Source organism: Marmota flaviventris, chromosome 9, assembly GCF_047511675.1.
Source record: "Marmota flaviventris isolate mMarFla1 chromosome 9, mMarFla1.hap1, whole genome shotgun sequence".
Lineage (NCBI taxonomy): Eukaryota > Metazoa > Chordata > Mammalia > Rodentia > Sciuridae > Marmota > Marmota flaviventris.
Window position 1 is genome coordinate 88667965 of NC_092506.1, and position 13739 is coordinate 88681703.

The window sequence follows — 13739 nt, forward strand, 5'->3', positions numbered from 1 at the left end:
TGAGTAGAATGTTGGTGTCTACTAGTCTCTGTTTTTTTAACATCTTGTAAAATAAGTTGAAAATAATGTGCTGACATATTTGAGGAGGTTTTTTGAGGACATCACACACACACACATATAGTAATAATAAACGTATCTAAAATTTTCTATTCTTTTTTATGCTTCGCATCAACTCTGTGGTGGCATTTTAAGAAATTAAAAGTAGATCACCAGTCATTTAACATAAGAATCTTTATTTTGAATTGATTTCGTAGATATTTTGAATCAGAATAAGATGCCATGTTAATTTAAAAACTTTAACAGAGAAAAAAGGAGGATGTGCTAGTGAAAATATATTTTACAGTTCATGTATTTAGTATTTAATAAGCCGCTTTACATTCTAATATCTGCAAGTTTGATATTATAATGATTTTGGTGTCTATGCTACACATTGAGGCCCCACATGTCCTAAAGTTCTTAACAGAAAAAAATCCTTAGCAAATTGATGTATTGATGTTTAGTTTAGTTCAATTTAATAAGATTTATTAAATGTTGCACCCAACACTGTTCTGTTGGTGCAGTCAGCTGTAGAGTGTGCCCTCCTGAGTATCCAGGAGTAAAGAATTAGGAAACAACAGACCCACTGGCCCATCTGTTAGAACTCTAGAAGGAGAGTGCAGGAAGGAGGCAGGAGAGGGAGCAGAGCTCTCCTTTTGGTTGCCTTCCTGGGAAGATGCCTAGTAATCCTCAGTGGGGACTTCACTTCCACATTCCTTATTGATTCCTTTTCTTACGTTCAGATGAACTTCGTTAGCTTTCTAGGGCTGCTATAACAAAGTACAATGAACTTGTGGCTTGAAACAACAGAAATTTATTCTCTCACAATCCTGAAGACTAGATGTCTCAAACCAGCAGGTAGCTCGGGGCCAGAGTCCCCTTTCTGCAGCTTATTGGGAGGCTTCTTCCTTGTCTCTTCCCAGCTGCTGGTGGCTGCTGGTAATCTTTGGCATACCTTGCCTTGTAGATGCATCCCTCTAATCTCTAAGCTCTTTCTTTATATGGTCTTGTCCCCTATGTGGTCATGTCTCTCCTCTCTCTCAACTTTTCTTTTTAGCAGTGTTGGGAATTGAACCCAGGGCCTTTGTGCATGCTGGGCAAGTGCTCTACCACTGAACTATATCCCAAACCCTCTCCTCTTTTTATAAGGATAAAAGTAATATGATTTTAGGACTCAACCCTAATCCAGTATGACATCATCTTTACTTAATAACATCTGCAAAGAACCTAGTAAACTCATATTTATGTTAAGACTTCAACATATTTTCTTTTGAAAGAGACAATCAACCTATAATATATTATATCCTTATTTCATTCCAACAGTGAAAAATAGCACCACATTTTTTGTAAAGATAAAAGTTATTGTCTGTGTTGCTGATTATTGTTATTTCTAATCAAAATTGAGGGCTAAATTTCATGTAGCAGATATATGTAAGATGTGTTTAAAGAAACAGGGATATTTGAAGTCAGATAAGCAAGTAATGAAACAGTGAATTTTAAAACTCAGATAATCAAGTAAACAAACAGCACATGAGGTGAACAGAATATTGAGGTGACAAAGGGCTTACTTTCCTTCTCTTTGTGATAGATTCACTAGATGGAATGTGGATGACTGAATCAGGGTCTGCTGTGTAATATTCCAAACATATTTTCCCTGAGACTAGGACAAATGAAAACAGTCATGTGAAACACTACTTAGAATTGAGGAAAATATAAACAGGACACAATATGATGGATATGCAAGTCGGATTTCCTTTCATCTTGAAATTGGATGAGAACACATTTGATTTTGCTTCAACTGTATCTACAGTTAAGCCACAAATTGCTTCTTGCAACTCTAGTAACTCTGTGAGCAATAAGATCAAATGCATAATATCTTGGTCCGCTGAAGAAAAGGAAGAAGTCTACAAAAAAAGAGATAATTTATTGAACTAGCTTGCAAAAGAGATCAGATGTTTTCAGTTAAAGAAGACACCTGCCCCCTCCCATCCTAATACAGTATCCAAATGTAAAAGTGCTCTTTAAAAATTATAAGTAAATTTATTAGTAGCGTTCTTTTCCCCCTTACTTACGATTCTGCTGGAAAACTGCATCAATTCTACTTTCTATTCCTGGAAAAGTACTTGATATGCTTTTGGGATAACCTGGTTCCATGGATTGTCTTTCGTTATCATATCTGGTTTAAAAAAAAGTCACATGATTTAATATCAATGTAGACTATAATGATAACAGTTTTCTTTTAATTATACAATTAAAACTTTACAAAGGACCTTCTCACATACTTTGTCTTTCAGTTTCCACAGTATTTTATTTATTGAAATTAGGAATGGTTAATTTCATCTAAGGGTACACACTTATTTATTAAACATATGGATATTGTTAATTCTAAAACAGGGTTCTTATTGTTGATACAAAGTCGTTCCCCAAAACAAGAGTTCATATTTTCTAAGGATTTTTAATCAATTGTTACATAGTATATGTGTGTATGTATGTGTATGTGTGTATACATAAATGTAAATAATATGTTCATCTTGGGCACCAAATTCTGTAGGCTATCAAGAGATTATTTGTTTGTTTGTGTCAGAATTTAACTATTAATAAGAATTAGCCTATGTCTTTCTTTGCATCTCAAACTAGTGTTTTATGAGAATGCATTCTGTTTCACAAAATTCTCAATACTATTGTGCAGGCATTTTAATTTTATAAAAATAAAAACTTCAAAAGCCATGGTAACACCAGTCATCTTGTGAAAATGAATCTAGTCTCATGAAAACCTCTCAAATCTTACCTAGATATTTCAAACCTTCATATGTCTGATTCTTATTGGTTTGTAGACAGGGTGGAGAAACAAGGATTTCTACTTATAATTGAAAAATGTTTATCCTACCTCCAGAATTGGTCATTTACAAAGAAGTATGTCTTCCTTCTATAAGAAACAGCTGCGTCTATTGCTTGCACAGTGCTTGGGAAGCCAAAGTTGGTCATGCTCCTGGGATAACCTCTCAGAATGTCATAGCCACTCAGAGCCCAGTATTGGTTGCCTGTCATGATTCAGGTTACACATTAAATAAAGTCCTTCAGTTTCTACGAGATAATATATACTCCTTCCTGGTCTTTGAATAATTAGCCATAAAGAAATAAAAATGGGAAAAAAACAGTCTTTGAAAGATGAGGGTAGAAAAGTTAATTTCATGGGGCTGTAGAGCCCTAGTGGTTCCTCCCTACACCCATAAAACATTCCGACTTCTTAGCCTGACATTCGGGGCCCCACAATTGAATGTTCTATCTCATGCGACTTCTATATAGTGTCTAAATCATAAACTTGAGAAATGTTAGAAAATTATATTTAGGATGAGGATGGAAAATACTAAACAGGGTCGACTGTGGTTTTCTCAGTTTGTTGATGACAATACTGAAGCCTGAAGAGAGCATGACCTGCTCAAATTCACACAGTGGAGAGTGACCAAGATGGGCAAAGGCCTGGCCAACACAAGCTCTCTGTGGCTTACCCTTCAGAACCTGACCCACAAAGAACCTTGCTCCTTCCTGTCAGGAAGAACTGAAATAAGAAAACTTTAAGAAGTTACCTTTGAATAGGAAAACCAGGTCTCTATCAAAATCCTCATAAGCAGCCTGAATACCATTTGGCAGGGATGGCCAGAATAGAGAAATAAAATTGAGTTCAACTAGTCGGAGCTGAGGATGCCGTCTCCAGAAGTACCTAATAGGACACAAGAAAAAGTGTACCACACGCAAATATACACTGTAGTCTAGGTTGTCAGTTTCTGTGATTCTCAGGTAGTAATGGCCATTATGAGATTGCTGGGAGGATATAACTATATCATGTATGCAATTTTTACTACAGTGACCAGCACATGGCTAGGCTCTGTGGTGATACTGTCTCTTCCTCAGGGAGGTCATGGGAGTGATATTATTTGATTTGGCACTGCCCCAAATGCAATTAAATGTCCTCTCACATTAACAGATCTTACTTCATTAATACTTCCATTACAATATTCATTAAATATAGGTAGCCATTGACAAAAGCAAAAACACATTTGTTTAATCTGTGATTCCACTCACAAATAGCAAAAAAGAAAAAAGAGAGAAGATTTTAATGTCAGATGATTTGCCTCACAGCTAAACTATGTGATAGCTTCTATATACTTGGCTGATTTTGAATGAATTCAATGATGTTTTGGTGTTGATTAAACACATTTATCAAGTTCCCAAGCAAATATAGCCCATGTCTATTTATACCACCAAATATCTGAATGCTTTAGTGTTGTTGTTTTTTTTTCCTTGTATGTTCTGAGTTACCCAGAAAACACTAAAACTTCCAATGAGGTGTGTATGTGTAGAATTCAAAAGAAAAACTGAATAATTAGACTTAGATAGAGTCCTGTTTTAAGATCTGGCAGTAAGAGAAGTCAAAGGAAGGAACAGTTCCACTTTATACTTGTCTTTAAAGAAGAGTATTTCTCCACGGAGCGTGGTGGCAGCGTCAAATGTCAATCGAGGATCACAGGCTGTGGGTGTGGTTTCTCCGGTAGGTTGGATAGGGTTATTTGAAGGTCCTGGGGGTAAAAGAGTTTTTATAAGCATGAGTCCAGCGTCACTCTTAGCTTTTACTTGAGCTATTTCTCAGGAAGGTGAAGGGTCTTCGCAGAAGAGAAATACTGCCAGCCTCTCCCACAAGGCACTGAAGTTGCTGTATAATGCCCCTTCTGAAGTTTTTGTTTGCTTAACAAGAGTAATGATGATTTTCAGGATCAGTTTCAGGTTAAGTTGGGAAGTAAAGAAATGTAAATCTCTGTCCTCCTCCCTTTAATTTCTAATATTCTCTCCCCCTTCTTGGTTACTCCTTCTGATACTTCTGGTCATTCAGTGTCAACCTCCTTCCCACCAAAATTCACATCCAGGGAAATAGGTGATACTTGTCTTTTATCTTACATTGCAAATATAGATCAAATTTTATCTGTATCTTTTATGTAAGAATTTACATTGTAATGTATTTTGTTATTGTAAGATGAAGGGCTAAACTGATAGTTAAGGGAATTTAAAACATCAGTGAGCAAACAAAGGAGGTGTTTGGGGTGAAGGGGAGAGTTGGGGTACAGAGGGAATTGGATTAGTGTTCAGTGATCCTGGAAATTCAACCATCACCAAAAAAAAATCCCCTGGTTGTCATTCTTAATTTTATGGTACTCTTCTGCCAGAGAGGGGAGAGTGCTTCATCTAATTCCCTTCCTCTCCTCTCGATTCTCTTCCATTTCACTCCATTCCATTGCACATTTCTAGGGAACAGGAGGGCAAGAGGAATGAGAGATATTGTGTTTTTACCCAGGGAGAACTTCTTAGGACCAGGCAAAAGTTCCCTCCTGTCCTCCCTGAAAAATATGTATTTTTTTAACCACACCCCACTTCTGTCCCCCCTTCTCCTTCAGACAACTATTCTAATATGTTCACTGTATACCTTTTTGTTTGCATGTTTCTTGAAAATGCCTTGCTTCATCTATTATACATTTTAGGTCTATGTAAAGTCATAGATTGTGTCATTTAATTAATACCTTATAGAGTAGTGTCATTCTGTTTCCTCTTCACAAAGCTCAAAGCTTTGAAGACCCTTTTATATTATTGCCATATACACTCCTAATGCTGTTTCCACCTATGGCACTAGGTGCCCTCCAACTCCCACCACCATATGTAAGACTTGAGTGAACATCTTCAGCATGCTCTGTATCTGTCCCCTTAGGACCTATGTGAGGTTTTTTTTTAAGTATATCTAGAAGCAGGTTTGCAGTATTGAAAAGGTACAGTCCTGCTTTTTTAGACTACATAAATTGGGAAACATAAAAAAATGAAGAAGAAAAACTCCCCATCATCCAGAGACGATGGCTGGGGATTGACGTGTACATTTCTTCCCCACATTTTTTTTTTTCAAGCAGTGATAGAGGCTCCATCCCCAAGGCCTCCTTTGCTAATATCACATTTATTGCTGGCAACTTTCAGAGTTCAGTTTGAGCTTGCCCTGAGAACAGAATGTGCTAGAAGTCCAAAGAGAGATGCTCTTGGGCCTGTTGGGGGCCTATTTCCAGGTACCACCATGTGCTGCTTGGTTCCTTATGGTGACCTTACCGTAGATGGCCTGAATGCCATTGATGTCATCTTGAGGGAGTGAGTAGGTGCTGGGATCTCTGAAAGCATAGTTGGGATACATCAAGGCACCAGGGTCAGAGGAATGAGAGAGCCCCAAGGAATGGCCGAACTCATGTGCAGCAACCAGAAACAAGTTGTAATCTGAAATACAAGCAGGCGTGGTGAATGACTTCAGGAGGATTCCACATGGAAGAAGCATGATCTCTAGAAATTCAGTTTCCAAGACAAGCGACATTTCCCGTGATCACCTTTTACATCTTCTCTTAGGTATCTGAAGAAATGGGGAGTGGGAGGAATCTAGGGAAGAGCCAAAGGTGTGGAGGAGGTGAATCTGAGCTTCTTATCAAGTCTTAGAACTAAGAAAAGCTGCTTTTATTCTAGTCCCCACACTTTGTGGACATGGAACTGAGGCTTGGAGAAAAATTTATCCTCCTGTGCTCCCCCACACCCACTATCCAGTGCCTAGACCCTCCGGCTCATTAGTAGGGTCTTAGTAAATGGGCAGTTAGGAAGGAAGCCTTCAGGCAGTAGGGGAGACTGAGATGCAGGGATGTCTCTCATTCACTCCCTGGTCATCCATAGCCTAGGATGGCTTCTCCCTGTGTCCATGTTCTCCAAGCAGCTCTAGGAATTAATTTTCACCAGAGAGAGGCAAAGCCACCCTCTCTTGTTCCCTTTCCCCATCTTCTAACTTCCACGAACATAGTGCCTTTCATACCAAAGAACTTTAAAATTTCCCATCAAACAAAGCCCAAGCACCTTTCCCTGGCCTTCAAGACCTTTCAGAAAACATCTTTGAGTGCCTGGGTACCGAGTGAGGGGCTGTGTGAGATTTTCAGGGGTTCTTTGTTCTCCAGGAGTGCATCATCTAGAAGAGGAGATATGTGTGCAAACAACTTGAAGGCACAGAAAAATGTGTGAGAACAGAGAGGAGAAACAAAGGCTCTCAGGGGGAAGGCCTCATCTCCCGCCGAAGACAAGCTAGACTGTGGCTTTTGTCACAGCATGGCTAGATGAGGGAGATTCTTAAAGATAGGGTTTGGGATAAGAAAATGGACGTTTTAAAGAGAGAAAACAATGTGAGCAAGTGTAGGGAAGATGGGAAGCATGAAATGTGTTCTAGAAATGGTCCATGCACAGTGTGACTGGTATATTTGAAATGTGAAGACAAGTCACAGATGAGGGTGGACAATCATGAAAAGGCTTCCATGCCAAGTGAAGGTATTTAGATCCGATTTGGTGCAGATTATCTAAACACTGAAACTTTTAAGCAGGAGAGTCATGTGATCTAAGATGGGCTTTCCAAAGACAGACCATGCTGCAGGGAAAAATTAGAGGGAGCAGAGACTGAAGGGGGCGAGTCGAGTTAGGAATTTGAATCATTAAGTGGAGGTAAGAAATGAGGAGCCCGAACTAGTGGGGAAGACTACTAGTGGGGAGGAATCGTGTCATGGAGAGTTATTATTTATCTTCGGGTATACACATCTCCTAGCACAGGGACTTGAGTAGACACTCACAACATATATGTGGAGAAAATGGAGGGAGGAACAAGTCCCAAAAAAGATAGAAGGAGCCTTTCCTGTCATTTTCTGAAATGGGCTCTCTGGCACATTGTGACCTGATGGCTTTGTTAAATCCCACATTGTCTGCATACACCTGTCCTCAACTCTTTTCTTCCCTTTAGGTGGCCTTGCTCTTCTAGTTATGAGGAGTCTCCTGGAAGGAGTGGTTTGCTGCATAGGAACATACCATTGAAAAAGAGCTTCCTGAAAATGAAACTAAGTGAGAAAATGTGGCTACTTTTTTCTAAATAGGATAACTTCCCAAGTGAACCAAATTATTTCTGAATTTCCAAAAAATTGGACAGTAGGTCTTTTCAAATACCATTATATTTCATAATATTAAAAAAGAATATGACCTAAAACATTGGTCAGTAAACTTTTAGGCTGTGTAAGCCATATAGTCTCTGTCACAGCTACTTAGCTCTGCTGTTGCAGAATGAAAGCAGCCTTAGCCTATACATAGCCAAATGAGCCTGTCCTGCCTCTAATAAAACTTTATTTACACAAACAGGGGCCAGGCAGGATTTGGCCATGGTTTGTAGTTTTCTGATCCCTGCCTGCTATGGTTTGCATGTGTTACTCAGAAATTCATGTGATACAAACTTAACCCCCAATACAACAGTGTTGAGAGATGGGGCCTAATGGAAAGTTTAGATTAATACTCTTAATAAGTCTGCGAGTTCATTCTTTCCTCTCTTGCCCTTCTGCCTTCCACCATGTGAGGATGCAGCAAGAAAGACCTCAACAGATGCCAGCACCTTGATCTTAGATTTCCTACCCTTTAAAATCATGAGGAAATAATTTTTCTTCTTCATCAATTACCAAGTCTCAGGTATTCTGTTATAGTAGACCAAACAGACTATGATAGTACCCTAGGAAATAAGGTCAATACTTAGTTTTGGAATTTTTTTAAACTCAAATTGACTTAATTTTTTAAGGTAGCAAAATTTTTAAATGATCATTTGCAAGAGTTTGAAATATTACAATAAGTTGGGAGTGTGTACACATATATGTATGTAGATTCTAATGTGCAAAGTTAATTCATAAGCTGCAAGTAGACATAATCTTGGTTAACTTACTTCTAGAAGTTTGTGTCCATGTTTCTTCTGCATCAAAATGAGCATCTCCTCCAATACCTTGGCCTGGCTGAAAGGCATGAGCAAGGATTCCATTGGGTCCATCAAATGGAGAGTTATCACCATGATCTGAAATAAAACAATTAGTTAAGTCCTTTTCACATCTTAGGTTAGCCAGGGATGCAAAACTGAGCATGAGTTCTTTGAGCCTACCTCTCTGGGCAAAAGCAATATTGATGTCTGCTTCTCCCTGTGATACCCTGGTGAAGGTCAGAGGTGATGCAGCGCTCCAGACTTTAAAGGCTTTCTCAAACGCAGTTTCCACTTCAGCCTCTGACAACTGTGGGGTGTAGTTTATAATCCTTCAAAATGAGAAGGAGCAAAAAGGGTCAGTTACTGCTGGGAACAGCCTTCCATTGGCAGACAAGTCACTCTTTATGTGAGACTTGAATATGTAAGGTGCCACCACTGGAAAGAGGATGAGGAGGGAGTGCGAGCCTCTGGGTTAAAAGCAGACACAGGTACAGAGTATGCCATATCCTTACGTCTCCGTGTCCTCACCTGCAAAATGAGGATGATAACATCATTTTTCTCTCATAGGTTTGTTGCAGGGATTAAATACACATAAAGCATTTAATTTTCTACTTGACCAATAGTGTTTCACAAATACTGAGTATTCTTGTTATTTCTATCGAGATGTATGAAAGGACAGGCCAGATTCTCTCCAGCAATGATTAAGACTTTTTTTTTTTTTTTTTTGGTCCTAAAGTCAGTACCTAGAGAGACAGCCTCCCATTGCCATAGCCTTCTTTAGATTGGTGGAGAAGGAAGACAAAAAAATTTCAGGCTTTGGATTAAAACAAAAACAAAAAACAACCATGGGATCACTACCCTTTCGTTCTCATACTTTTTCCCAGTTCATGCTTGACTCATTCACGGTTCATTCTCTGCAGAGGCAGGGCCATTTACCCATTTGTGCCTGGCATATCATAGGAGCTGGGTGAGTAAATTCTGAAGCTCTAGAAGTATCACCTGTAAGTCAGGTCAGTGTGTTTCCAGGGACTTCCAGGGGTCAACATATAGTCACCACTATCGGGCACTCCACAGCGAGGCTTTTCCATCATCTCCAGAGTTTCTGCATTTGGCTTCCCCGTCACATTCAACCCAAAAAATCGCTGCATTTCTTTGAGCTTTTCTACAATCATGCTAGGGCTGTTCTTCCTTGGAGACCGATATTGGATGCTTGGTAGCTGGTAGAACTTTTCTAGGTAATTCTGGATAAAATAAGCATAAGGGTCTTTGCTGTGAAATTACCATCAGTTCTCTGGGCATTTTGCAACCGTTTCTAAATTAATACAGAGCTCAAACTCAGATTCTGACAGCCACAGATTAACTTATATTCATGGGTTGACTTTGAGGGAACAATGCTTATTAGAAAGAATGCCCCCTCTGTGTAGTACACAGTTAACAGCCATGCACAAAAATGAATGTTCACAGAGGACCAGGACCAAGTCACACACATGCAAAAAGCTACTATAGTCAGGAAACTGCCTTCTTACCTCTATTTAAAAAAAATCAGGACTAGATTTTTGGCTTCTGTTGAGGCATTAGTTGCATCAGTGCAGATTTTCCATTTTAATCCTTTTATTTTTTAACTACTGGAGAGTTTTAATGAAGAAGCGGAGGCATAGAGAAGTGAGGCACAATGTAGGTCCCAACTCACCATGTTGCCTCTCTAATGAGAACTGATCATTTCAAAAGAAGTCCAAATATGTTTGGGGGTAAAGGGAGCATCACTGATATTAATGTTTTAGTCACCAAGTTATTTCCTTTGGAAGGGGCCCAAAACCATTTTTTAAAATTTATTTATTCATTTATTTATTTTCGCATTACAATTCTTAATACCCCCCAAAATCATTTGAAAGTACAGTTTCTGACAGGTGTTAACAAGCCAGTCCTGAGACTCTGTCTCATTTCATGTGGTCTGTGAATCTGACATTTTGAAGGTGACACAGGACAGAGCACATACTATGAGATTGAATAGGTTTGAACAAATCTTAGCTCTGCCATGGATTAACTGTGAGGCTTGGATACATTACTTATTTGATTTAAGATTCACTTTTGTCTCTGAAATAAGAATAATAATTTCCCCCCGCCCCCACAAGGCTGTTATGAACTCAGCAGGTGCCTTGTAAAGAGTAAGCACTCAGTGGATTTTAGATATTAACTCTGGGGTCACAGATATTATTGTAAGAAATACACCCCAACCCCCCAAAAGACAATAAGAATAACGCGGTTCTATAACTGTAATGCTAAGAAAATTGTGTGTGAGAAACACATACACAACATTCCCTTGTATTTATTAAACATTTGGCCTGACTTTCGTACTGCAAAGCAATGTGGAAAAAGCTATTGGTTTTTGCTTTTAAAATGCTTCCAAGAGTTTATAAGCGTTTCACAGTTGTTGCTGGGAAATCTGATTGCACCATGTGCTACTTCTAGTCCATTATAACCCCCATCTTCATGTTTTCTTATATGTCTGACATTTTTGGATGTAAAAAAAAAATGTCCATATCAGAAGCACCAGATGTGTAGTACCTGGATTACAGATACAGTGGAAGAGAAAAAATCTTAGGTAAGAAAGAAAACCATTACTTTTAAATGAATTTTCAGCTGGAGGAGGCTGCTGTATTTTCTCAAGTTTTGAAGAGCCCAGTTTGTTTTCATGGCTAGATTTTAGAGTGCTGGACCTTGCCAGCTTGGAACGCTTCAAATCACTAGAAGGAAGAGAGATGGAACCTCAAGCAAATCACTCAGACCATTTCTTTCAGGCAGTTTAGACTGGAGAGAGAGAGAAAAACCTGCACAATTTCCTAATAATTAGTAAATCAACCACCCACTTAATTAATAAGTAATTTACCTGAACAATTTTTGCATTTTTCTCTTCTGAGTGTTCAGAAGGTACAGGAAAGGCCTTGGTGAGCTGCATATGGAGTAAGAACAGAAATGGAAATGTCTTCAGACCAAGCATGGCCTTTTCTTCAATTCTACCTCTCCTGGCCTTCCTTTCTGCTCCTCTGGGTACAGCCTAATGGGTACACTGAAGTTTTCAGCATCCTGTGATGCTCCCTGATCTCTTTTGGTCCCTTATAAAGCCATGTCTTTAACAATTGCTGCATCAGGCATATGAAGCAACACAGGTTCATTACACTCTGACAATTTTTGCAATGTTAAAATGTGATTTGGTACCTCAAAATGGCTGAAGCTTTCAACAGAAAAAAGACAGTATAATTTGCAGCTCTGCTTTGGGGGTTTTAGTTACTCTTGCAAAATTGTCTGGTCAAGAAGAAGGAGCAAGGGACTAACTCTGAAGTTATTGGTTTACATTTTTTGCCTATGTAAGATGCTGGGGCTGTATTAGTTCATGCAGGGGAATATTATTAGATTAGTGGTAGGCATATTGGGACCAAGAAGCACAACACAATCTCTGTTTTTATCCACGCTAGCTCTCTGTGGGGAGACTGAGTGCCTGAATGCATTGTCACAAAGTAGGCTTTGTATAGAGGTCCCAGAGCAGCATTTAGAGGATGTGGCTTTGGCATCAATGTATTAGAAAATCCCCAAACTGTGAGCTGGATTTCCCATAGAAATGACAGAGGGGAAAAATACTGATGATGATGATGATGATGATGATGATGATGATGATGATGATAATGATGATGAAACTTGATAAATATTTACAACATCCCAGACATACACACTGTATACACATTACTTCAGTCCATGCTCACTCAGCCTGGGGAAAGACACATTGTTATTATCTCCATCCTACAGATGAAATCAAGTCCAAGAGAGTCTTAGTTGACTCACTGTTTCTTGTGCCTGGGACCCAGAGTTCTCTTAGGCTCTCTCCCCAAAAGATGAACTGTCAGTCATTTATACCTCCATGTGAACTTAGGGAAGACTGTTTCCTATAAGATGAGTTTCAGAGTCAGTTAATAAGATGGGGGAGGTTTAGTTTTAAATAGAAAACATGCAAGGTCATGGAGGAAATTTCTGTCTCTTTTAGTACTTGGTCACTGTTATGGTTTGGATCTAAAAATGTTCCCCACAAAATCTCAGGTGTTAGGCAATGAGCAATGTTCAGAGGTGAAATAATGATTATAAGAGCTGTAACCTCATCAGTGGATTAATCCATTTGATGGATTAATAATTTGAGTGAACTACCGGATGACCATCATAGGAGGTGGGGCATAGCTGGAGGAAGTAGGTCACTGGGGACCTTGAAGTGCATCTTGTCCCTGGTGCGTGTGCTCTCTCTCTCCTCTCTGCCTGAGCTGCTTTCCTCCATCACACCCTTCTATCATGATGTTCTGTCTCATCTCAGGCCCAGAGCAGTGTAGTTGGCTAACCATGGACTGAATGTGAGCCAAATAAGCTTCTCCTCCTCTAAGTTTTTCTTGTAAGGTTATTTTAGTCACAGTGACAAAAAGTTGACTGACACAGCTCCCTCCCGTCCTGAAGGCAGCAGACTATTCTTATCATCTGAGGTACCCTTGCACAGCAGAATAGCAAACTGCATTTTTATAGCTCAGTTTTGCTTCTTAGGCCTGAAAAGATGAAACGTTTGCATAATCATGGTCTATTTTCTCTTTAGTTATAAAAATAAAGAATGGATTCAATTGGCTGGAGTGGGCATGTGCTTGAATCTCAAAGGGTGAGTGGGAATTTGCCCGTGGGTTATATGGCCCAGTAGGAGGGAGCGTAGATGTGCCTCACATAAACAAAATATCTTCTGTCTCATGCCTTTTTGAGCTCTGTGAACAAGATAGATGTATAGACACTCTGATCAAGTTAACAGGATAACTGTTGGGGCCACTTGTGATGAAGAATAAACAGCATTGGA

General features: G+C 39.2%; 1 protein-coding gene across 1 annotated transcript; it reads right to left on the reverse strand.

The window, feature by feature from the left end:
• Positions 1–213: 213 nt before the first annotated feature.
• Positions 214–11938, reverse strand: Mmp8 (matrix metallopeptidase 8). Its single transcript, XM_027930625.2, has 10 exons — positions 11754–11938; positions 9866–10107; positions 9047–9195; positions 8837–8962; positions 6175–6336; positions 4496–4613; positions 3624–3757; positions 2924–3077; positions 2109–2212; positions 214–1940 (listed from the first exon to the last, which is right to left on the reverse strand). The coding sequence occupies exons 1-10, from the start codon at positions 11862–11864 to the stop codon at positions 1831–1833; spliced, it is 1410 nt and encodes a 469-aa protein (XP_027786426.1). The 5' UTR covers positions 11865–11938; the 3' UTR covers positions 214–1830.
• Between the last annotated feature and the right edge of the window lie 1801 nt (positions 11939–13739).

Excerpts from the sequence above, each read along its gene's own strand:
- Mmp8 (XM_027930625.2), bottom strand. The coding sequence starts at position 11,864 with ATGCTTGGTCTGAAGACATTTCCATTTCTGTTCTTACTCCATATGCAG. Across the intron at positions 6,337-8,836 it reads ATGGACACAAACTTCTAGAA|ATTACAACTTGTTTCTGGTT; the intron begins GTAAGTTAACCA and ends CTTGTATTTCAG. Across the intron at positions 1,941-2,108 it reads TGCAGTTTTCCAGCAGAATC|ACTTCTTCCTTTTCTTCAGC; the intron begins GTAAGTAAGGGG and ends CTTTTTTTGTAG.